The sequence below is a fragment of the Protopterus annectens genome, chromosome 7.part0 (genome assembly GCF_019279795.1).
Source record: "Protopterus annectens isolate FY-2018-M chromosome 7.part0, PAN1.0, whole genome shotgun sequence".
Taxonomy (NCBI): domain Eukaryota; kingdom Metazoa; phylum Chordata; order Ceratodontiformes; family Protopteridae; genus Protopterus; species Protopterus annectens.
In genome coordinates this window covers 293,054,634-293,080,765 of record NC_056739.1, presented here as the reverse complement: position 1 = coordinate 293,080,765, position 26,132 = coordinate 293,054,634, and the positions used below count along the sequence as shown (strand labels likewise).

The window sequence follows — 26,132 nt, the reverse complement described above, 5'->3', positions numbered from 1 at the left end:
TCAGCCACTGGGGCCAGCCTTGCTGGGATAATTTTGCTTCCCCATCAAACACCAAGTGCAGCAGCTACTTCGCCCTACTTCTTCCGGAAGGGGAGTCACCGAGGGACGCTCTTATCCACGATTGGCCCACAGAACTTTTCTATGCCTATCCCCCCATTCCTCTGATCCCACAATTTTTAAAGAAAGCTCTTCAGTTAAGATGCAAGGTGATCCTCATAGCCCCATTCTGACCTCAGCAAGTTTGGTTCCCCTTTCTTCGGTCTCACCTAGTATACCTGCCGTGGATTATGGACTCTCTAACAGATCTGATCACTCACCCCCCAAGTGTTGAGTCACTTGAACCTGTCCAGTCTCAAGCTGACAGCTTGGTTTCTCCACTTCCGCTAGTCACCAGGCAAGGTAATCTCTCCTCCCCTGTTCGAGACATCATTCTGGCCTCGCACAAACCATCCACCAGAAGACTATATCAAGATAAATGGAAAAGGTTCTCTATCTGGTCCAAGGATAACATGCTAGACCTGTATTCAGCTCCAGTTACTGCAGTACTTCAAAACTTGGCTACGTTTTCTTGATAATGGAGCCTCTGCCTCTACAGTATGAGTGCATCTAGTGGCAATTTCCAATTTCCACAATGGTATAGATGGCACCCCTCTCATCTCTTTACACCTCTGCAAGCCTTTTCTCAAGGGGACCTCTCATCTCAGGCCTCCTTTCAGACAGCCGTGGAACCACAGAACCTCACTTTAGTCCTCCAGTCTTTGACTTAAAAACCCTTTGAGCCTGCCACTAAGTGTGACCTAAAGTTTTTGTCTTGGAAATCTTTGTTCCTGGTAGCCATTACCTCTGCCAGAAGAGTTTCAGAACTGCAGGCATTGTGTATCAAGAGGCCCTATCTGGTCTTTCATAAAGACAGAGTGTCACTTCAGACAAACCCATCCTTTCATCCCAAAGTTGTTTCTGAATTCCCTATTAACCAGTCCATTGATCTACCAGTGTTTTTTCCAAATGTTGTCAATAGAGAAGAGTATTGCCTTCCCTCCTTAGACGCAAATAGACAATTAAGATTTTACCTAGACAGGACCAAACCTGTCCGTAAAGCTGAACAGCTTTTCATCTCCTTTTTGGGACCCAAAATGGGAGAGGCTGTTTCCAAGGTTACATTATCAAGATGGTTAAGGGACTGCATATGATTCACCTATTCCCTCCATAATGAATCCATGCCAAAAGTTAAAGCCCACTCCACTAGATCTATGGCAACTTCTATAGCATTCCATTCCAGGGCATCCATGGATGACATCTGCGCAGTAGCTACTTGGGCTAAGCCTCATACCTTTATCAATCATTACAAATTGGACCTGGTCTCCAGGGGGAGAGCTCCCTTCAGCTCAATGGTACCCAGGAATGTTCTTCCATAAGGGCTGCCCATGGACCTCAAGGTAGCTTGGGATTCTGTCCCATCAGTTATGAATGGAAAGAAGATTAACAACACCAGATAAAGAAGTTATGTCTTAGCATAACGTTCCATCTGTGTTGTTCATCTTCTTTCATTCATCACTTCCCAGCCTCCTTAACCCTCCAAAGGCTCCTGGGGGATGCTTTGGGTCTAAGCGGTGCCCTAGGGTACTTGCATAGAAGTGGCCTCGGCCTTACTTCCTTTTCTTAGAAAACTCGATCTGAGGTAATAGGGAGAAGGGCATTTTGGGTAGAGACTTAGCTCGAGGGTTTCTTTTGGCTGGTGCGAGCTTGGTAATAGGCCGACTCAGTTCCGAGGGCTCAGAACCGAGCCCATCAGTGATGAATGAAAGAAGATGAACAACACAGATGGAACGTTATGGTAAGACATGACTTCTTTTTTATACCATGAGTCTACTACTAAAGCATCTCATCTAGTCAATATCAAATTAAGGAAACTTATTTCTTGTATACTGTTAGCAGTACATCATTGAAAGGAGTATCACATCTATGGTGGCTGTGTTTAACTCAGAAATACATAGCAATCTATGTACCATTATGAATCTCGAGGCCTCTGGCTACAGATATGTTTCTTTGTTTCCATACATCAGCCTTATGGATTCATGGGACAGGCTGCATCCTTAACAACAAAATAAAACACAACATCTTTGTTCTGCATCAGAAACAGTACATTGTGATAATGTATAGGATAAAGGTGCAATTCCCAGCTCTGTGGAATCCCTGTTGTAATTTGCTGTGAAAAGATGTCACATGCTGTTTAAGAAGTTAAACTAAAAATCATACTGCAAAACATGTGGTAGGTATATAACTATGCATGTCTATGTACTATTTTTCTCTCTCTACATAAAGTTAAATAAATAAAACATACCAGACCTCACTTCAAATTATAGAAGCCAGAATAATATGCCTAAAATATTCTTCCTTAAAACATGTTTCCTAATGTTGTACTCCCAGTTATAACTCAAAAATTAAGTCTGCAAAACACACAGATCTATAATCTCCATTATGAATTGTGGACTGAAACCAGCCAAAGGATTCAACTTGCAGACTAACAAGTTCTTAATAAATAGTTGAAAAAAATAACTACTAAAATTACAGTTCTAAAACCAGTGTGCTTTAATATATGTTTTGAGTGTTGTATACAACTGTAAGTCAGAAATTAAATCCATAAGGTTTACACATCATAATTACTATGAAGACAAGCAGGCCTACAAAATGTTGGAATGTAAACTGTAAGAATGCTGGTCTATATGGTTAATAAACAAAAAATGTTAACTGCAAACCAAATTTAATTCAAAAATCAACAAATCTAGCTTAATATGCAATGAAATTAATTTTAAAATCAGACAGACAAACCTGGCCTATCTAAGCAAAAGGTCTCTAGTAACCTAGCTCACATCTCCTTCACTTCCATGCCACGCTCCAACTTAAAATACCCACATTGTTGAAAAACACATGGACCCACAGTCTACTATAATATCATAACATCCTACTGTTAGTCAGATCTTTGAGACCACGGGCTCCACTGAATAGTAACCTAAGAATACAGTTCCCTTTTTCAAGTCTAAATCTTTGTCATCCATAAATAGTCCAGACCATACATAAAGGTTATTCATACCAGAATGGGAACCTTTGGGAACGTGGGGGAGCAGTGGGTTGGTGGACCTCATTTGAATCAACCTGGAGCTAACTTTTCCTAGAGATGTAAGATATGCATAACATAAAATATTCACAGTGCCTTATTCCACTCTCCATCTGACTAGCACCTGTATTTTGACAGAGTACTTTTACTGCCCTCAGCCCAGTAGATAAGTAGACATATAGATTTTATATCTTTCCAACATGATATGCACTCCTCCCAAATACCATGAAAAAAGGTAAGCCAACTAGCAAAGCTCACCAGAAACTTCATAATAACCAGCAAAATAAAACTTCAGGAAATGTGGAGGTACCAAAAGTAATAAGATCAGTCACTGGAAAGTACAGTTGTGTACACTTACCATAAATGTAGATGTTCGTGTGTATTCACTGTTGCAGTCATTACATTTGGGTAATCTGCTGGCAGGTTGCCCTCAGTCGGCCTGAATAACAAAGACTTGGGTCCTGCATCGGTTGCGGTCTCCTCTTCCATGACGTCAGGTCGTCAGGGGTATAAAACATGCAGCCGGTATAGAATGGGGGATGGCGGGTGGGTAACCCAGACTGCAACAGTGAATACACTTGAACATCTACATTTATGGTAAGTGTACACAACCGTACTATGTTCTTCGTGTTTCATTGTTGCAGTCATTACATTTGGGTAGAATCCCAAAGCTATGGATGAGAGGATGGAACTAAACAGCATTACGAGCAGCTATAAGGCCCTGCAGGACTGCAGTGGCAAAGCCTGCTCTGGATTTGGAGAAGAGAGGTAAATGATAATGCTTTGTGAAGGTATGAACAGAGCTCCAAGTAGCAGCTTCTAGAATGTCTTTGTTTGGGACCCCACTGAGAAAAGCTGCTGAAGTAGAGGCAGCCTTGGTGGAATGTGATCTGATCCCCTTGAGTACAGGTTTACCATGGTGCAAACAGCAGAAACGAATGCAGTGGCTTATCCATTTAGAAATAGTCTGCTTTGATATAGCCTTCTCCTCTGATCCTGCAGCAAATGCTACCAGTAGTTGCTCAGACTTTCTTAGAGATTTGGTCCTGTTTAAGTAGAATCTTAGTTGTCTGTGTACATCCAATGAATGCATAATTTGATCTCCCTTGTTCTGTGGATTTGGGTAAAATGTTGGCAGGTGAATGGTCTGGTTAATAGCCACACTGGATACCACCTTAGGCATAAAAGAAGGATTGGTCCTGAGGGCCAACCTGTCCAGGTAAAATATAATGAAAGGATCCACTGCCATGAGAGCCTGTAGTTCTGAGACCCTTCTTGCTGAAGTGACTGCCAAAAGAAAAGCTGTTTTCCAAGACAGAAATTTTATATCCACAGTAGCTGCTGGTTCAAAAGGAGGCAGGGTGAGTTTTTCCAGCTCAAAATTGAGGTCTCATGCAGGAGTTGGTGCTCTCCTGGGAGGCCTTAAATGTTTGGCCCCTCTAAGATATTGTTTAAGTAGTGGATGAGAAAAGAGAGGAGGCTCTGTGTTGTAATGAGCCGAGATGGCAGAGGCATGGATTTTTATTGAAGAAAAAGATAGGCCCTTGTTAAGCATCTCAGTTAAGTATTGTAAAATCTGAGGAATATTGGGCTTTGCTGTGTCTATTCCTTGTACTTGGTTCCAAGTGTTCCAAGCACAAAATCTCTTCCATTTATCAGCATAAGATTTTCTAGTACTAGGCCTTCTGGCTTCCAAAATGACACCCATCACAGATTTATTGAGAGGTGTGGTTTGAATAATTAGTTGATTAGCCATGCTGCAAGATTCAAAGTTTGGAGCTGAGTGTGCAGAATTTGATAGTTCTGCTGAGACAGTAGATGAGGTATTTGAGGCAAGTACCATGAAAGAAGTTCCTTAGAAGTGGGTACCAGTGCTAGTGAGGCCAGTCCGGAGCAATTAGGATCATTTTTGTTTTTTTCTGTCTGACTTTTAGTAAGACCTTGGAGAGTAGAGGCAGAGGGAGAAAGGCATAGACTGATAGGTTTTTCCAGCTGAAAGATACAGCATCTACTTTCCATGCTTTTTTGTGATGAGTTCTTGTGCAGAATTTGTCCAACTGATAATTTTGGGGATAGGTAAATAGATCTATGTCTGGGCTTCCCCATTTCTGTGTTAACATGCTGAAGATTTGTGGATCCAGTTTCCATTCATGCGGGTCCATAAGATTTCTGCTTAGGTCATCTGCCAGAGTATTTGTGGATCCACTTTCCATTCGTGCGGGTCCATAAGATTTCTGCTTAGGTCATCTGCCAGAGTATTTTGCTTTCCTGGCAGGAATTGAGCTTGGAGATGTATTTGGTAAGTCAAAGCTGTGTTCCACAAGGCCATGGCTAGTCTGCAAAGGAGGTAGGAATGTGTAACCCCCTGCTTGTTTATGTACCACATAACTGTGGTGGTGTCCGTCTTTATCAGTAGTTGTCCTGGATGAAGTAAGTCCTTGAAGGCTGTCAGAGCATTTTGAACAGCTAGCATTTATTTCTGGTTGATATGCAGATACATTTGGTTTGGGCTCCATTTGCCCTGAATGCATCTCCCTGCTAGGTGGGCCCCCCAAGCATAGCCTGATGCGTCTGTAGTTAGGGTTTGGGTGGCAGGGGGTAGAGTGAATGACAGTCCCTTGTTTTGGTGACATTTCTCTGCCCACCAAAAAAACTCCTGTTGTAGGCAGGGAATGAGAGGAATCATTGTTTCCAGGCTGTGACAATGCTGACTCCATAAACTTTTTAGGTACCATTGAAGTTTCTTCATATGCAGTCTCGCATATGGAAATAGTAGAATGCAGGATGCCATGAACCCCAAAGCCTACAGAATTTGTCTTGCAGATAACTGGGTTTTTGTTGCCATTTTTTTGAAGTATGTTGTCAGTTGCCTTTGTTTGTCTGGGGTGAGGTAAGCCATCTGGGCAGTTGTATTCAAGCTTGCACCCAGGAATGTAATTATTTGAAAGGGTACCAGTTGTGATTTCTTTTCGTTTATGGTGTACCCTAGGCATGCTAGAAGTCTTTTTTACAAACGCCAGATGTTGAAGAAGAGTGTCCTTGTCCTCTGCTTGAATGAGACAATCATCCAAATAAGGATAAATTTGAATGTTTCTTTGTCTGCAGAATGCAATTACTGGTGCCAGGCACTTTGTAAAGACCCTGGGTGCAGTAGATAAGCCAAAGGGCAGTGCAGAGAATTGGTAATGCAAAATAACCTGCTTTGCAGCGGAGGTATCTTCTGCATGATTCCCTTATTGGAATATGCAGGTATGCCTCTATGTCTAGAGTTACTAACCAAGCATTCTTGCCTAGCATAGGCAGTAGCTGTTATAAAGTCAGCATTTTGAATTTTGTAATGTCCAGGAACGTGTTCAGAATCGATACGTCCAGTATTGGATGCCATGCATTGTCTTTTCTGGTTACCAGGAATAGTCTTGAATAAAAACCTTGTCCTTTTTCTTTTTCTAGTACCGGTTGAATAGCCCCCATATCCATGAGGGACATGACTTGTTTCTGGGCCTCTGCTCACTGGTTTTGTGGCAGATCCGGCCATCCATTTGGAATTGGCAAAGTCTGGAAATGAAGTCTGTACCCCTGGGATACTATGTTTAATACCCACTTGTCCTGGGTAATTAACTGCCAATTTTGAGCATGAAGTGCTAGTTTTCCCCCCAAGGGGGCTGCCAAAAGATAAGTGCTTGGAGATGGTAGAGGAAAGTCATTGAGACTGCTTACTGTAGGGTTGTGCTTTGTTTCCTTCAGATTTGGAGGTGGAGGCACCCCATTGCTTTGACCTGTAAGAACCCTGTGATTGATATCTGGAGCCTTTTGAGCACCTGGGTTTGCCCTGAGTGGCTCTGCTGGACACAGGAAAGGACCAATTTTTAGTAGGCCAGTGCCTACTGAACCTGGGTGGTTGCACTTGCAAGAAATCTTTTACAGTTTGCATAGATTTAGCTTTGTCTTCCATTTTCTTTAAAACCTCTTCTGCCTCATTACCAAACAGAGTATCATGCTGCAAAGGGGCATCCAACAATTTAGCTTTAACATGATCAGGCAGATTTTGCTCCTTGAGCCAGGCATGCCTTCTAATCACAGATCCAGTAATGGTGGCCCTACAAGAGGCCTCCAAGGAATCAAAACCACACTGCAAAGTATGCTTTCCAACCTGTTCTGCTGAATGCAATAAATCCTGTAACTCTTTATTTTCCACACAATCAGAAATTAACATAATTTTCTGTTTCAGTAAGTCCATAACATGCTGTTGATATTTAAGCATATGAAACTGGCAGTTTAAAGTCCTGATTGCCAAGGTTGCAGACGTAAACACCTTCTTACCCCATCTATCCAGCGCCTGGAATCTCTATCAGAAGGGTTGGGATTTTTGGCTGCAGAAGCCATTACACCTTTGGGACCCTGAGAAATAGTCTCAGGATCAGCAACAGGATTTTTGAAAATAAATTTGTGGGAGTCAGGAACCCTGTAATATCTGTCTGGCTTACTAGGAGCTGGAAGCAGGGAATCAGAAGCCATGCTTGAGTCCGAAAACACATTATCAACAATGTCTAATACAGGAGGTATTGCCAAAGGCCTATGCTGAGGAAGAAGAAGGAAATCCCTAAGCCTCTTTTTTGATTCAGAGAAGTCCTGACTCTCCCAGTAAATATGTTCTCTTAAAGTATGCAAAGTCTCTCCAAAAGAGTAATCCTCAGGAGGAGATGCAGATGGGATGGATTCCTTCTGCATCAGAATCCTCATAGGGTGGAATAGAAAATTCCTGATCAGAAGAGGAATCAGAAGAAATGGAAACCTGATCTGAAGATTCATAATCAGTGCCTTGCCTACGCCTCTTAGTGTGTGTTTGTGTGTGTGTGTGTGTGGGGGGGGGGGGGAACCCCTGATCAAGGTAATTAAATCCTCAGCCATTTTGATCATCTGTTTTTTAGGCATAGGGGCCTGAGCATGTGGCTCATGCATCGTTTTTTTAGACATAGAAGTTGTTTTTGACCTTGCTTTTGTTGGTGGCAGTGGTTTAATATAAAAATGTTGAGGCCTGAAAACACCCTCAGAAGCCGGTGCCTGCTCAGCGGCTCCAGACCCATCCAAGGGAGAGACATCTGCGGGTTCAGTATTCTGAGAATCTCGCGGCATACCGGACTCCGAATGGGTCTCGTTAGAGGCCTGTGACTCAAAAGTAGCAGGTATCAGGTGCTGCGAAAGTGCCTCACTGAGTACCGGTGAACCGGCAAGTGGCTTAGGAGAAGCTTCGTTGTCAGTTTTGGACCTCGACGATCTGTCTCTATCTTTTTCCTTGCATCTTCTGTGAACTCCGGTAGTTGGATTGCTAACCGACGACATTTCAGGATAGTTAAATCTTGAACCAAAATATTTAGAAGCAAAAATATACTGATGCTTAATAGTGCATTGGTTAAATCTAGCACAAAAACGACAGCAAAGCACATTGTGATCAGGGCCTAGGCAAGGAATACAGTACAAATGAAAATCCTTATGAGGTATTTGGTTCCCACAAGTAATGCAATTATTAACTTTTACTGACATCGGTAAGGAGCAAGAAAAAGTTTCCCCAACGGGGTACTTAGCTTTAGTTTGAAGACTTCGGTTCTGAAACTCGAATACGAAAATTTCAGGAGTCGGCCTACCTTCTGCTTCTGCTTCTGGCACCGCGTGGCAAGAAAGACTGAATAAAATGGCGTCTGCTGCATGTTTTATACCCCTGACGACCTGACGTCATGGAAGAGGAGACAGCAACCGACGCAGGACCCAAGACTTTGTTATTCAGGCCGACTGAGTGCATCCTGCAAGCAGATTACCCAAATGTAATGACTGCAACAGTGAAGCATGAAGAACATCACCCAGGCTTGAACAGTGAAAACTTTAATCCACATACATGCAAAAGCATGAGAATACGTACATAAATGCTTAACTGGATCACTGTGTTTTTATGTCCTTAGGACTTCATCAGATACAAAAACACGACTCCTATCCCTATACATATACATTCTACCTAATCTCCACTGAAAGGCAAATTAACACATTATCACCAAGTAATTATCTGACAAGCACCTAGGTAGTTAAAAGACCTAAACAAAATCTTATTAGTTTTCTATATAAAAATTTTAATAAAACTTTTGAAAAATAATAATGAATTAATTTGCTATTAAGTGGAGATTAGCTAGAATATATAGGTATGGGGATAGGAATTGTGTTTTTGTATCGGATGAAGTCCTAAGGACAGGGCAAAAACGTGATGATCCAGTTAAGCATTTATGTACGTATTCTCATGCTTTTGCATGTATGTGGATTAAAGTTTTCACTGTTCAAGCCTGGGTGTTCCAGTGACTGATCTTATTACATTTGGTATCTCCACAGTGCCTGAAGTTTTATTTTGCTGACTCCACCCAAATAACAGCAGTCCTTTCTTGAACCAGGTCACCAACGAAATGTAACCACTGTACTAACCATCCAATCCATTTGGAATTTCTTTCTACAGCAACTATCAGCTCATAAGCAGATAAAAATTATCAATAGTTTAATTTTATTAGATAGTAAACTAAACTGAAAGCAAAACAGTAGTGTTTGCATAGACAACATAGCATCCACTTTATACCACAATCTGGAATTTTCCATACAGACAACCTGGTATCCACCTTATACTCCACTTTATAATATAACCTAGTGTTTTTATTTGTCTGCACATTTTTGCCACAGCACAGGCTTCTTCTATAAATAATACATGTTGTACTGCACAACTAGCAGCAGATTTTGCAAGCAGCTTTCTTTACCATGGCCATCAAATTCATTTTCATCAGTAGCAATTCATACAAGCTACAAAAAGTGATATGAGTAGAATACACTGCTGTTCAGTTTCAACACTAATTAGTAACATAATATGTCTGCAACAGGTGACCTATCACTCAGATGAACTTTAGTGCAATTGAATACTGCAATTAAAATGTAAGTCACCTGTGAGGAAAAGCACCATGCAGCTTTGCACAACTGTTTTAATTTACCTTATCTGTAAAGCGTTCTGAGTCTTCCAGCAGGAAAAGTGTTCCCCCACTCTCTGCCAACAGAATTGCTGTATCAGTGGTTGAAGAGGACCTAGGTCGACCCTGATGCTGCTGCAAAATAGCAGTCAGTGAGCTATCTACAGGAGCTTTTCGTGGAAGATGTGGGCTACCCTTCTGGGTCTCTGATGGGCCACTTTTAGTCCTTCGACTACCACTATGGATGCTGGTCCCTCGCTTTATGGATGGCCTGGAACGTATTTGCTGAAGCACCCTGTTGAAAGCTGTGGGGCGGACTGGAAGGTCATGAAGTGACATTGCATAAGACACCCGGTGCATTTCTGGTGACCGTTCCTTCTCATCTGCTGAATCGTGGTCAGAATACAGTCCATAAGGCTGTGGCATAGACTGGCCAGAGTCCTGGGAATTTTGATGCTCACGTTCTCTAGATCTTCTACGACTGTGAAAAAGATGTTTCAAGCCATGTCCAAACATTGATCCTTCTGACATCTGCTGTATTTTCTTTAAAAAGAAAGAAAATTTACGTTACATTTTATTTTATTACTGACAACACGTTATCACAAAAGTTAGGTTTTAAAGACCTTCTTGCCAGTTTCTTCTATGGAACTGAATTGTGGCATATGAGAACCACACTAGATTTCTATGCTCAATCCATCTTCAACTTATAGTCTGCCTTTAGAACACTATGTCCTTTAATGTCCTTCATTAGTTTACCTCAGTCAGTCAGTCAAACTTCCCAACAGCCCCAACCTCCACACACACACACACACACACACACACACACACACACACACACACACACACGCACACACACACACACACACACACACACACACACACACACACACACACACACACACACACACACACACACACACACACACACACACACAGACACACACAGACACACACACGCACAGACACACACACACACACAGACACACACACACACAGACACACACACACACACACACACACACACACACACACACACACACACAGACACACACACACACACACACACACACACACACACACACACACACACACACACACACACACACACACACACACACACACACACACACACACACACACACACACACACTTTCTCTCTCTTTTCCTGCCATTGCCATGTCAGTTCTCTATAGCTTTCTCTTAAAGTCCTTGGGTAATATTTATATTCTGCAGTATCACTTGTTGCTCCCATTAACTGATCTCTCCAGATGTACCCCCGATTTTCATCTACCCCATTTCTGATACAGGTATAACTTCAGTATTAATGTTTTCCTGCTAATCCACTGGAAGTCATAATGCACTGCCTTCACTGTCACCCACCTACCGGCAGCATTAAACTTTATTTACAACATTTGTCATGCTGAATTATAGTGTTAATTTTACAGCAACTATAATGTCTCAGTGCTCATATACAACAGGGCACTGACAAACCAATGATATGTTTAATGCATGAAATTGCTTTATAAACATAATAAAGTTACAGAATATTTGTACTGTAACTATATTGTAACTGATATATTTTAAATGTGACAAATATAAGTACAGCAACTATTACTAACGTAGCATATGAACTAACACATACTTTCTCTGAAAAAACACTCACATGTTGTGAAAACAAAACTTTACAGCCAGTTTTATTTTTTATCACTTGGAATATCAAGTCGCATGAAAAAAATTTGCCTGGAACAAATATGACATACGAGCAAAATTGGATTTGTCACACAGTCAACAATCTGCATTTGAAAAAAAAAAAAAGAAACAAACAAAGAAAAACTACGTCTGGTCCATTGATTCTGTTACATGGCCTGCCTTAATCAAAATTAAGATTATCATTTGCTACTGGGGCTGCCATCTTGAGTGGACATGCTGTGTTCCATGCACTGCAGAGAACAGCATTGGCACATAGCTCTCAACCTCTTAGAGCAAGAAATCTGGACAAAGCCTGACAAATGGGGGGACAATGGCCCAAAAATAGGGACAGATTGTAAATATTGTTCTTTTAAACTTAGAAATGCGCTAGAATAACAGGGTTTGTATTAAGATGCATTTTCTAAAGAATTTGAAGTCTAAAACTCAAATGTGTGTAATTATTTTGTGGTTTCAGTCTTGAGGCCATCCCAGTGAAATGGCAAAAAAAACCCGCAGATTTTATGAGGAACAGACCAAAAATTTGAGGCAAAAATCTGGACATTCTAAGAAAATCTGGACAGCTGAGAGGTATGATTGGCAACAACATCCCAGATTAGTAGAAGTAGCATTGTTGCCTCACAGCAAGAGGTTCTCCCGTTCGATTCTCGGCTTTGGTTGGGAGTGCCGTCGGTGTGGAGTCTGCATGTCCTCCCCATGGTCGAGTGGGCGTTCGAAAGACATGCGTTGAATGGGCGTGTCTTCATTGAAGGTTGGGCATTGGGCTGGCAACCCGACACCATAAAATCCAACTGCCAATCATTAGCGGACCAGAGTTCCGCTGTGGCGACCCCTAACTGGGAAAAGCCGAAAGACAAACAACAACAACAACTAGACTGCTAGCAAAGTAGCATTGCTGTTTGTAAGTGAATCATGAATGTGAAGTTAGAAGTAGGCACAGGTCATTTACAAGTCAGCCAAGGAGGGGTAGTCTCTCTGTGTGGAGTCACCAGCAATGGTCCAGTCCCATCTTAACTTGTTGCTGTCCTCTCTGCCAGATTCCCAGCATGCTGAAATGCCATTAAATCTTTAGGGTGGCAAAGGAAAACAGTGTGCTACACAATCTCATGAGTTGCAAGTAAATTCCATATAAACCCTGCACTGATCTAAGTAGGAGACACCATTTCGGGGGGGGGGGGGCAGCAGGTAACAAGGCGAGTTTGCCTGCTGTGGGTGTCAGGTACCAGGAATACATTTTGTTTCTGTGCTTTTATCTGAAAGCAAATGCTCCTACATTCTATTCAAGATTTTATTCAAGGATACATACTTTCAAGATGAGAAGCCTGAAACCAAACTAATTTGCAACTCTGACCATGTTACCCCCTGTTGTCCCCTGCATCTAGACGGAAATACTATGTTAGGGGATAATAATTTCTTGAATGTTTAGTCTTTCACAACAGGTGGTATCTGATAATACATATTATGTACAAGGCTAACATAGCAGCATGAAAGATGCCCCAGTGTCATAGAAGGATAAAACTCTAACCCAGCTGATGTGGATTTGATTAGTGGCTCAGGTGACTAATATAGTGGCAGGGAGAGATGGGTGTGCCCATTCCAGGTGGCAGGGTATTCATCAATGATGCTGTCTTAGGGGAGACATGATTCAATTAAGGGAGATGCCCACAAATGGAGATTGATGAGCATAGGAAGTGGGGCAGGAAATGGGTAGGGCATATAACATTTCCCCCAGAACAGAAGTGGAGATTGTCAAATCCCAAGGATGTCCTTAGGCTTTATCCAGATTTCTTGCATTTACAAGTTGAGAGGTACTATGTTCTGCTAAGTCAGTAAATGCTTCATCCTACTTATACTGAGATGGTTACTGCTTGCTACACCCTTGTTATACTAATTAACTCTCCTAATACATTGCAGTACCCTGCGCATATTACTGAAATAGTAACTATGTGCTTTGTTCTGCTAACACTAATGAGCTAGATTGCTGATTGCTATGTCTTGTTTGTCCTGATAAGATATCTTACTGTATGGAATGTATTGCTTCCACTGTCTCTGTGCTACATTCTTCACCTATTGATATGCTAGCTTACTGTATTGGCTAAATACTCCTCAGACGTGATGAGTTATCTTACAATAGCTGATGTACTATTCATACCGATAAAATGATTATCACCTGCTGCATTCTGTTCAGACCATACCTGTCAACTCACGGGCATTGAAAACAAGAAGAAAGGCCTGTAAACAGTAGGTGCATCCAGCAAAAAAATCTGGACCTCTAATGAGCATAAAAGTTGAATGCTAAATAGCAAACAAGTCTTCTGCTTCCGGGGAATGTAGGGTACTACTAAGAATCATGTTTTTAAAAAAGAAAGTGACAAAATTAATTTAGAAATATAAGCTCATTATGAAAGATCCAGTGTAAACTCCAAAGACTTTAATGAACTGTATTGCAAAATTCTACTAAACATGGTAATTTATTTTTGCTTCTGAAAAGTGGAGATATAAGATGCCTGTTTTCTGTCCTTAAATTATTGGTGCCACTATTATGCTGGTCATGTAGTGTGGTTTTCTGTATCCTGTGCAACTTCAAAAAAGCATGTGTGATGAGGGGATTTAGAAAATTGGGATATGCCCCCAAAATAGAAAAAAAATGCTTGGAAGTAAATCAGGCCTGAAAATATGAGCGTTCCTCCAAAATGTCTGATTAGGTAGTTTTTTTTTCTCTCTGCATTGTAAGTTAGCCTTCACTGTGTAAGATACTGCTCACACGTATAAGCTGGTATCGTATGTTGTATTCCACTAGCACACGTGAGTTAGCTTACTGTTTCCTATGACCAGCTTACACAGGTGAACTACATTATGGTATGCTGTGTTCTGCTTATAGTGATGGTATGGTTATTGATTGCTGTATTCTGCTAATAATGATAAGCTGCATTATTGTACAAGTCATGTTCACTTTAATATGACAACATTTACTGCTTGCTCTGATGATTGTTTATTGTATAGGTTTGGTTCATACTAATGAATTTATCGTACTATATGCTGCTTCCTGTCTCCAAAGATGAAATAGCCACTGTATGCAGAATTCTGATCATACTCAGCAGATGGTTACTGTCGTTTTCATTCACCTACATTCATGGCTTAGCTTGCTGTAGGTTGTCTCCTGCTCACTCTGCCAGCTAGCTTCTGTTTGCAGTGTTCTGTTGACGCTTATTAGTTGGTTAATCTGTTCCATTTACTCTGCTGTCTAAGCTTCCTATGCTAAGGACTGCTGCCATGATGCATATAAAATTCTAATTACCTATAACAATAGGTTATTGTATGCTACATTCTGTACATCCAACACTAATAAACTAGCTTTAGAGTATGCTTCTTTCTGCTCATAAGGATAAGACAGCTACTGTTCCCTATACTTTACTCGAGCTGATAAGCCAATTTAATTAATGCTATATTCTGCTCTCAGTAACAAGCCAACATCAAAAGTTATTTTCTGCTAACAGTGATTAGTTATCCTATATTGTCACCACACCCATGATTTAATTTACTCTGTGCTATATTTTCATGCCCTGAGCTGCATTTCTGTTATTATTACACTAGAATCTGCTTTCACAGGTAAGCAGACCACAGCACAGAAGTTATCTGATGAGATACTTTATTGTTATTTTATACTAAGTTCTGATCACACTGATGAGTTAAGCACACTATGTGTTTGATGGTAGTGTAGTGCAGTATAAAAGGTAAATCTAGAGTTATAATATGCTTGTGCACTCATGCATGACATAGCCAGCATGCTGACATAAAAGCTGGACAGCCACCCCCAACAGTATTAACTGATGTCAAGGAGCAAGCCACAACTGTCAGAAGCCAGCTAGAGTTGGAAGGACCAAGTAACCCACTGGCAACTCCACTGCTTCTGTCTGGCAGCAGTGTACTTTCCTCCTCCTCACATATAACAGTAATAGAATGCAAGTGCACTGCTAATTTTAGGGTGAACATGTGTGGTATCAGCTCATGGCACACTTTTCTCCAAGGAAAATAAACAGACAAGAGTTGCTTTCCACCTGGGGTATAAACTACACTGTGCACCAACTTATCTTACACATTCTTTTTGTTTTTTTTTTTTAATCAAACCTATCATACACAATCTGATCTCAAAAAGACAATCCTAATGAGTGAAATTGTGAGCACTGGGGTCCCATGCAGCATATAAGTGAAGCCCAAAGACAACAAATGAAGTACGTGGTGAGAACAGCTCATGTGTCTTGTCCAAGAACTCAAGACTGGGTAAGTGGTGAGGACAGCTTATGGTATCCTCTTTGTGCAGTGGTGACATAGATAGAAGTACAAACAGATTAAAAAGAAGTATGAAAAGATGTACACCTGAGAATTTATACTTGCCTTGTAGTCTCACAATGTACAGTCAAATAGAATTTCAAGATAAATGTGGAAAATCCCTAATAAACTATACCCTGGAGTGCTATGTTTCTATTATATAAAGATCCAGGTGTCTCTAAGTGTGCCTGGATTGCAAGAGGTGTGGATGGGGATTTACTAAGAAGACTTCAGTGTCATTGGCTCCTGACTGATACAACAGCTGTTCATCCCTTAGTAGAGTCACTACACACAGGAAATTTTACTATTGGGTTACCATAACAGGTTGAATGGCAGTGGAGACATTTGCATTCCACTCCTGCATTATCTATTTGGTAAAAGCAATTTTGTGTTGCATTTGTTTCCTTTGTAAATCAAAAATATAGATGTGACGATGTGAGGTATTGCCAACTGTGCCAGGGAGAATAGGACAGTGCATGTGTAACATATGGCAGCATAGCTAGCTGGAGTTTTGTAAATCATTTTGTGTTATTTGACTGTCGCACTGACTTGTACAGATGATTGTGTTAAAAATGTATCAACAGTGTTATAACTGATTAATGCATATGTTTAAACAAAGAATTCTGGAAGGGAAGAGTAGAAGATTTTGAAATTGTTCTATAGCTTTCAGATACTGCAACAGATCTTAGCAAAGCTCTGAGTGTATATTGTACCAGAGTCAGGTGATCAAATCTGATGTCATTCTATAACCAGTACTAAAAGAATGGAGCTCACACAGCAGTTTGTTTTGTTTTGTTTTCTTTGGAACCTGACATAAAGATCTATGACAGTTATCACAGTCACTTAATTCAGTTTAGTTTTGAAGCTCATCACCTTGCCTTGTAGAAGTAAGAATCTCAGCATCTACTCTTGCCTTGTTGTATTGAATTGGGAATAACTGTTCCCTACGTAACTTGATTTAGGGAACAGTTATTATTTCGACTGTCGGGAAATACAGTGAGATTTGTTAAGTATTGTTTTTCTGCATCTGTTTGAATCTGTCCAACTGTGTTATTTTTATTTCTCCTGTGATTGAACCTCTGGTGTTTATTGTACTTAGATATTTAGTATGCTCATGTTTTCTATTTTATTAAATATTTTTTATATCTTTCATTGCTGCTGGTCTTTAAAGAACACTTTTAACATCTTGAGAGTACTTGTGCTTATTTTAGGGATGCCATGGCCACTCCAAAAAGCATTTCTGCTTTGGTTGCACTCTACTATTTATATTAGTATTAATTTTACTCAGTATAATTGGATACCCTTGTAAGAGCCCAAGAGTAGTTGACTGATGTCAGAGTGGTTACCTTATAGTCTGGGCAGAAAGGTTACAGCTAGTAAATCTGTGCCAGCCTTTCCTGGGAGTATGTGTGTGTGTTAAAATCAAATACCCAAGTGTCATACCTCTCAACCATACCGATTTCCTTGGTATTTACCAGTCTTGAGGGCAAAATAATGGGGTGTCACAAATTCCCGAGTGGCCCCTTCAATTCCTGATTTTTTAAAAATGTTTATTAATAAGTTTAAATAATGGCTGACATCATCATGCATCACCGGGCGTGCATGATAAAATCAGTTTCATGAGGGAGATGACTCCTGTCGGACTCCGTCAAACTGTAATTTGGATTTTATTTATCATAGCAGCAGCAGCAAGTGGACTCCCGACTAGAGGGAGCTGTGTGCACAACTTTATTTAAATTCTGCAAAAATGTCCATCCAGTGCTCACCCATGTCTGTGCTAGCTAGAAGGATGAGAAAATTTACTTACCTGGAGGTCGAGCCACCACTGAAAAGTAAAAAAAAAAATGTCTGTATCGGAAACGATTCTGCACTGTGAAGTCTGTGATCAGTAGCTATCTGTTGGAGTACACTTATCTGAGGCAGCTATCAAATGGGCATTAATCCATTAGCAGTGTTGATCAAATCTTATCGCAGCATGATTATTTATTTTCTGCCAAATGCATGATGCATCACTTTAGTAATTTTTTATTAAATATCAGAAATTGTACATAACGCAAGTGACAGATATGAAAATTTGAGAAAACAAACATGCAATGAGATGCTGTACTAGAAGCAAGTGTTTACTGCTCCTCACTGTTGGATCTGAAGTTTAAAATCCTACACTTTCACCAAGGGTCTTGTGGAAGGAGCGCAATACCCAATTACTGGAAGCTCTAAGTGAAGGCAGCTAGGAAGAACTGGACTTCTTAATGGCCTCATCTTGCATCCGTAAAAACTAAGAGGAGAAAGTTGGCCTACTTCGTGGAAAATTAAATGGTACGAGGGGTTGCTGCACTTGGCATTCATACTGTTTTTTTTTTTTTTTTATCTAATAATGGAAAAAGGTAGGATAGTAAAACAGATGCCCATAAATTACAAATGTGCTGATTTCCTTTTTGAATTAACATTATAAGTCTGGTACACATGTTCTCTATGAACATACTGCAAGGTTTGCTAAGGTGCATGCCTATAATTTCTTTCCCATAACACTTCAGTTTAATATTTACCTCTTCTGGAATTTGAATAGCTTTACACCTGGGGATATAGCTGTTGGCTACAAGGTCAGCTGCAGTATTTAGGGTTTTAATTGGAAATCTGCAGGGTGGCATCTGCTTTCACATCATAAATTGGGAAGGGTTGTGTAAGTTCTCCATAAAAGTTGTGTGTGCAGGATTACGGAATGGTTGGTGACGTTTGAGGTGCTCATAGCTTGGCGAGTGGTAGAGGCGTAACACGCAGTGCAGGCATTTTATTAGTGCTGGTGTTGCATCTAGATCCTTGCTTTTGCTTTACCATTTCACTTGGAGTCTGCTTTGCAGAGCACTAGGAATGTATAGGGTATGGAACATAAGGTTGTTTTAAAAATTTGCTGCAAACCGTTTGAAAACAAATAACAGGCTTACAATATAAGAGCAGGCTCCCTTGTTAATATTTAAGTACTGCAGGAAAAACATTTTTCCTAGAGTCATAATGGTAATTTAGCTAGAATTACAGGGTAGGCACAGAATACAAAGCCTGGATCTTTAGTTTACTGTTAAATCAGGATTGGAACCCAATAAAGTTCAAACTGGTATCTTTGTACAGAAATAATGATGCTTTTTTCTTACAAATAAGACCGTGCATCTTTTTTCTTACAAATAAGACCGTGCATCACATTTTGTTTTACTAAGGTAAACATAAGAAAATTGCTAAGCACTTCTTTAAATTTTTTTTGGAAGGGTAATGTTTTCTAAGTCTTAAATGTTGCTGTCAGGAAAGTGAATTGATTTAATCTTTGCTTTTATTTACTGCTCTAATGAAGAAAGAGCTCACACCCATTAAAGAAATTATCAGTATACGGAAAATGGTGTATCATACATTTGTTACATGTAACTTATAAATAGTGAAAAATAGAACTGAATTCAGAGAGAGAAGCATAACATAGACCCTGTGCCTCGCTGACTTTGTTTAATATTCTAAGACAAGAGTTTGTAACTTTGTACAGAAGTGAGAGGAGGCCAACGGACAGCATAACTCATAGGTGGGATTGGGAAACAGTCAACATGGTGCTGAGGTTACACACAGGTCAATGCAGCAGTATCACTGAGCAAAGGAAGGGTATTTTGCATTCACTAAAATGTACAAATGTCACACACACACACACACACACCACAGCAGAGTGGAGTGAATGCTGGTATACCACAATTCCACTGGAGTGAAAGTTGGTATACCACAATTTCACTGGAGTGGGTGGGATCACATAATAATGGATGCAAATTTTATATTAATCAGCATACAGAGTTTTGGCCAGTTGTATCTGCTTTTCATGGGCCTTTGTCCAAATTGTTGATGTTTCCAGGTTGAGAGGTATGCCATGTGTGGGTGTATCAGCTACTTGGAACTGGGACACAGTGCTGCAAAGTGAGTCTTGTTTGGTAGTCCAGTCCCAGGTCTGCAGCATGTTCCTTGTATGCTCTTGGGGAAAATTGTGTGTGATGCAGAGAGCTGCCTCTGAAAAATACCATGTAAATCCATTCCTGTTTTTAGTGACCATCTCTTACTGGCGTCAGTGGTGAGGATTGAGGCTCCTTGATTACCAGCCCAGGATAGAGAGGCCATCACTGTAATATCTAAAGGATATGCAGTCACAGTGCAAAGAACTATGACCTTGACAAACATGAAATGACACAAAAAAGCTGGAGATGCAAGTTCATCTGGGATCTGCACAGGTTAAGTGACTCAAGATGCTAATTAGCTTCATTTAGAGTTTATGCCACACTTTAGTCTTGACAAATCCTGTCAGTCAAAATATAGTAATTTCACAATGCATGCAGATGTGATAACGCATGTTCATAGGTTCATAGGTTCATACTAGGCTATCTGCCCTAGGGCATTTATAAGCCTAGCCAGAGTATGTTTGGCTTTCGCCACCCATTTTAAATTAATTTTGCTATGCCCTTTTTCAAGGTTAGTATACTGTGCCTCTGTCTAACAGTGACACAGAAGTGATACCCGGGGTAAACCTACGATCTCCCATCCACTCATCAAGATTCCTCTTGAAGAGAGTCAATGAGGGACTCTGCCTAACCTGGACTGGGATTTTATTCCAGAGTGAAGGGAGCCTCTGGGTTATGAATCTGTCCCTCCAGCATGTCCTATTTATTTCAGTGCTGAGGTTCAAGTCTCTCCAGCGTGTAGCTCAATGGGACTTGAATTTTTTGAGGTGCAGCATGTCCCTTAATTCCGGGTTGGACATGGCTTTATATGTCAGGCACAGGTCGCCTCTGTGCAGGCGGTATGCCACTGAGTAGAGCTGGAGATTCTTTAACCGGGCAGCATACGGCATCTGTTTGAGCCCTTTGATCCTTTTGGTAAGGTACTTTTGGGGTCTTTCCAGTTGCTGCAGGCATTTGGTAAGGTACATCCCAAAAGGGGCACTGTACTCGATAATGGGCCTGATGAGGGATGAGTAAAGAGGCACGATGACCTCCCCTAATCTAGATGTGAATCCCTTCATGATTAGGTGGGCTATATAAAATGTTTTTCTAACCACTTTGGCCACGTGGTTGTCAAATGAGAGATTGCTATCAACTTGGGTCCCCAGGTCCCTAATTACTTCTTCTGTACTTAATGGATTACCACCTATGTGGTAACTTGTGGGCACTTTGTTTTTGCCAAAGGGGATGACTATACACTTTTTGGCATTTAGCTTGAGGCCATGGCTCTGGCACCAGTTGTCTGTTTCTATGAGGCCCTTTTGGAGGATGCTTGTGTCAGCTGGAGAGTCGATTATGGCGCCCAGTTTGCAGTCATCTGCGAACTTGGTCAGCCACAGTCCTTCTGTGTTGGCCTGTACCTCTGAGAAATATATACCGAACAAAAGAGGTCCCAGGACTGAGCCTTGTGAGATGCCACTTGTAACTGGTTTGGAGTCTGACATGGCTCCAGCAATTCTAACCATGTGGGTTCTGTCCTTGAGCCAGTTTGCAACCCATCTAGTGACATAGGGGTTTATATTTAAGCTGGTGAGCTTATCTATAATGCCCGAGTGGGGTATTGTATCGAAGGCTTTTGTGAGGTCCAGGTAGGCTGTGTGGACCACCTTCCCTTCGTCAATGGCCTTGGTGACTGTTTCAAAGAAGTCGACCAGGTTTAAGAGGTAGGATCTGCCCTTAACAAAGCCGAACTGGGTAGGATCCAGTGTCTGTAGGTCCCCAATATCCTTATTTATGAGGTCCATGATGATCCTTTCCATAGCTTTGCAGACCAAGCTAGTCAGGCTTATGGGGCGATAGTTTCCAGGGTACATTGAGGCACCACCTTTGTGGAGAGGGACCACTGTTGCTGTATGCCACTCTTTGGGTACATATCCTGTAGTAAGGCTGATATTGAACAGTAGTTTTATGTTTGGGTTTAGCTCTTCTTGGAGTTCATGTAGGACACAGCCCGGGACACCGTCTGGACCCATTGATGCTGTGTTTTTTGCTTTGGAGAGGGCAGCTCTTACCTGAGCATCTGAGATGTCAGGGGGGCAGCACTCTGTTGGGATAGATATTTGCCCTTTTGGTGGGGAGGGGGGGGAGAAGTTTGCACTGAACCAATGGGCAATGTCTGTGGGTTTGGTGTATTTTTTGTCATTTTGGACTAATTCTGAGCATATCTGTGAATTCCCACCCAGGTTCCTAACATAACTAAAGAAAGACTTGTGATTATCCTTAGCGTCCTGTGCAATTTTTCCCTTGAAGCTGGCCTTAGATGATTTTATGAGTGCCCTTAGTTTTTTGCTAATACTGATCAGAGATGCCTTCCCTTTTTGGGATTTTGCTCTGTCATGTAGTAGTTTCCTCCTTCTATTGTATAGTTTGTTTATGGCTGGGATCCACCAGACAGGACATCTGCTTTTGGAGGATTGGGTCTTGGTTTTATTTGGGATTGCATGATCCATGCATTCCTGAAGGTGTTCATAGAATGCATTTATAAAGGATTCTGCGGTCTGGGCCGTATTTTCCACAGGCCCGGGGGCTTTGAAGGATTCCACCTCGGTTTTGAGGAGTGTGAAATTTGCTTTAGAGAAGTTTTTCACTGTGGTTTTCTGGGCGGGGGTGGGGTCGGGATGTGAATATCCAGTGAGATCAGTTTATGGTCTGATCTTACAAGTGAGGGATACACTTCTGGTCTGGAACATAGAGTCCCCATGTTGGTGATGATCAGGTCCAGTATGTTTTCCCCTCTTGTGGGAGTGGTAACAAGTTGTTCCATAGCATTTGAGTTTATGAATTCTAGGAACCTTTGGGCTAGGGTGTTGGAGCTAGAGCAATGCTCCCAGTCAATGTTTGGGTAGTTGAAGTCGCCAATATAACTCCGTTACCTCCAATGAGCGAAACAAATCCAGTAGACACCGCTAAAAGTCTTAATCCAAAGGTTTAATCCACATAACGCCAAAAACATACACTACGAACAGATGTAGACAAAACCACAATGAACGAATCACATAGCACCAAAACAGGAAGACGCCAAAAGCAGTTAGTTTAGCGCTTTCAACCAAACAATACTGGTCTTCATCAGAACTGCCAGTGAAAACAATCTATCCATTAAAATAAACTTATTGGCGCCAAAAGTTGTATCTCTCCTTAAAGGCATATCAACATAACACACACATAACCGTCGCCCAATATAATGGTGTTTGGAGAGACCTTCATATTTTCCAGTGTTCTCAGGAAGGCTGAGTGGGGTTCCTGGGTTTGGGAGGGTGGTCTGTAGCAGGCTATAAAGTGGAAGGCAGTTTTACCCACTGTTAGTTGCACATGGATAGTCTCTGATGCTTCGTGCTTTTCCACCAACCTGGAGGTGTGGGTATCTTTGATGAATATCGATACTCCCCCTCCTTTTGTGGTTCTGTCCAAGTTTTGGGGCCGAAAAGCATGGTATGAGGTATAACCTGGTAGTGCTGGGGTGCTCTCGGGAGCCCTGAACCATGTTTCTGTTACTGCACAGATATCGATGTTCTCCATGCTAAGAAGAGTTTCAAGTGCATGCATCTTGAGGTTTAGACTTCTGGCGTTGAGTAGCATTACTCTTAGTTTCTTATCCCTTGTGATACCTATGGAGGTGGGTTTGTCTTTTGAGCCTTGCCTAAAAAAGGCACTATGGGGGTAACAAGAGCCTTTGCCAATATCCGAAAGCCCAGGGGTGACAGGTGCAAGCTGTCCCTAGTGAAGCATCGTGGCTTGTCGAGCATATCATCCCAGGCTGACAGGCATTGGATCCCCTTTGAATGACACCAGTACTTAAGCCAATTGTTGAAATTGATCATCTTGTCTTCATACTGTGGCATCATTCTTGTTGAGGGTAAGATGCTACTCAAGGTCAGGGTCATACCGGCCTGGGCTACATGCTCAGAGAGCTCCTCTATGTCTCTTTTCATGTAGTCCAGGGAGGTACATCTCAGGTCATTCACACCAGCATGGACAATGACTGAGTCATATTTGTACTTGCCTTGGAGTGACCTGAGTGCTTGTGTTATGTGGCGGATCCTAGCACCCGACAGGCTGCTCACCGTGACCTTCTCCTTGTTCAGCCTGGTGAGCAGGACGTCAGTGTGCCTGACGATAGAGTCACCTATTACAAGTGTATCAGGTGTGTTGTTTAGCCTTAAGGACTGTGACTGTTCGGCACACTGGCTTTGTGAGATATGTGTTGCACGTGTTTTGTTTTGGGGTAGCGGTTGCTTGGGTGTCTGCTTTGGAGGTCTCTGCTGCTTAGGCAGATCTTTATTTAGAGCCTCCGAGTATGTTTTTGTGTGATTATGTGTTTGGTTTGCTGTCGTGGTAGGTCTATGTGAGACTGGAATTGTGGTGAGTGTGGTTTCCTTCTCCTCCTGACTGGTTATGCCAGTACTGAGTTGAGAGAGCTTAGCCTCCAGTTTGGCTATATGGTTGCATCTCTCACATGTGTTGGAATTTGTTGGGAGGAGGAGAGGGCTGTCTGTGTACATGAGGCAGTTGTAACATTGCCTCAAGATTCCCAGGTTCACCAGCTGGACCGGAGAGGAGATTGACAACTGACCTTTGGACATGCTAGAATAATATTGGGAATTCCTTTATAATTGAAAACAAGGGCCAATGGGGAGTGAGGGTGTAGTGCTTTTAATTTTTAGTGCTGACTTGTATAATTGCTTTAGTGAGTAAGTGCCAGGTAACTTAAGTGCAATGTGTTACAGGTAACTTAAATGCAAAAACGACAAACAGCAACTTTCTTTCAAGTGAAACAAGGAAATAAGTACAGTAAGCAATGCAGATATCACTAGGGATCCACAGAAGCGCTGAGAAGCCGCGTTTTAGGTGGAATTAGCATTCCAGGGAAATAACAAGCAAACAAACAACAAGCATACAAACAAAGCTAGATTCAGCAGGCCTGGATCTAGTCTATGCTACAGCAAACAAGGGGTACCAATTTCAGTAAGAAACAGTTCAAATATGCAGGCACTATAAACCTTTAACCAGAAATTCCCAGCTCAGAAGGGCAGAGTCCAGCCTCTCCTCCCACAAGAGTGCAGACCACGAACCTTCTTAATGTAAAATAACTGGCCTGAAGCCCAAGTGCATAAACCAGAACTAATACACTTTAGGAATAACAGACATTGAGCTCTCAATCAGCAGTTCCCAACTTAGAAGGATAAAAGCTACCTGTTCTGCCACCACAGTGCATGCCACAAACCTTCCTAATGTAAAACAACAGTTCTGAAGCCCAAGTGCTTAATCCAAAAGACTGAGAATGATAGTTACACTTTAATCAAGTTGCTACCAAGCAGTAATACATACAATTGAATACTTTAAAGAATGCCTGGAATAACAGACATTGAGCCCTCAATCAGCAGTTCCCAACTTAGAAGGATGCAAGCTACCTGTTCTGCCACTACAGTGCAGACCACAAACCCTCTCAATGTAAAACAACTGGTCTGAAGCCCAAGTGTTGAAACTAAAAGGCTTAGAATGAGTTATACCAAGCAGTAATAAATACAACTGAGTACAGTTCCACCGATAGGGTGGCCTCTGCAGTACACTTTAGGAAGACACTACCCTCCAAAATATGAGGTAGAAAGTTCTGCAAGTGGCACAGAGACAGAAACTGTGCAGACACATTCAGGCTAATATTATTTCATACACCATCTGCAAAACCTTTTTGCCTTATTACTGTAAAGACCCATGATTATGAGAAGGTTGACTAGAAGACAAATTTCAGCAAAAAGGAAGAAATCCTAACAGTGGCTAGTTCAGATAATCTGGAAAATTAATTTCGATTTAGTTAGACATTTTAGCAGCCATGTCTAGAGAACAGAAGCCACAGATGAAACTGCCACAAAGCACTAGTCCAGGTGGCTGAAGGGGTTAAGTTGGAAGACAGCAACCAGAAAAGAAGCCTGATTTATAAGGTGAATGGTAGCCCATTCTGTATGTTCACACACTGTTAGTTTC

General features: G+C 41.5%; 1 protein-coding gene across 1 annotated transcript in view; it reads right to left on the bottom strand.

Moving 5' to 3' along the window:
* Positions 1–26,132, bottom strand: part of TMCC2 (transmembrane and coiled-coil domain family 2) — a 1,263,302-nt gene that overhangs the window by 1,111,834 nt on the left and 125,336 nt on the right. Inside the window, exon 2 of the mRNA XM_044076803.1 lies at positions 10,129–10,647. Coding sequence (XP_043932738.1) covers positions 10,129–10,647 — 519 coding nt within the window. The remainder of the gene's footprint in view (positions 1–10,128; positions 10,648–26,132) is intronic.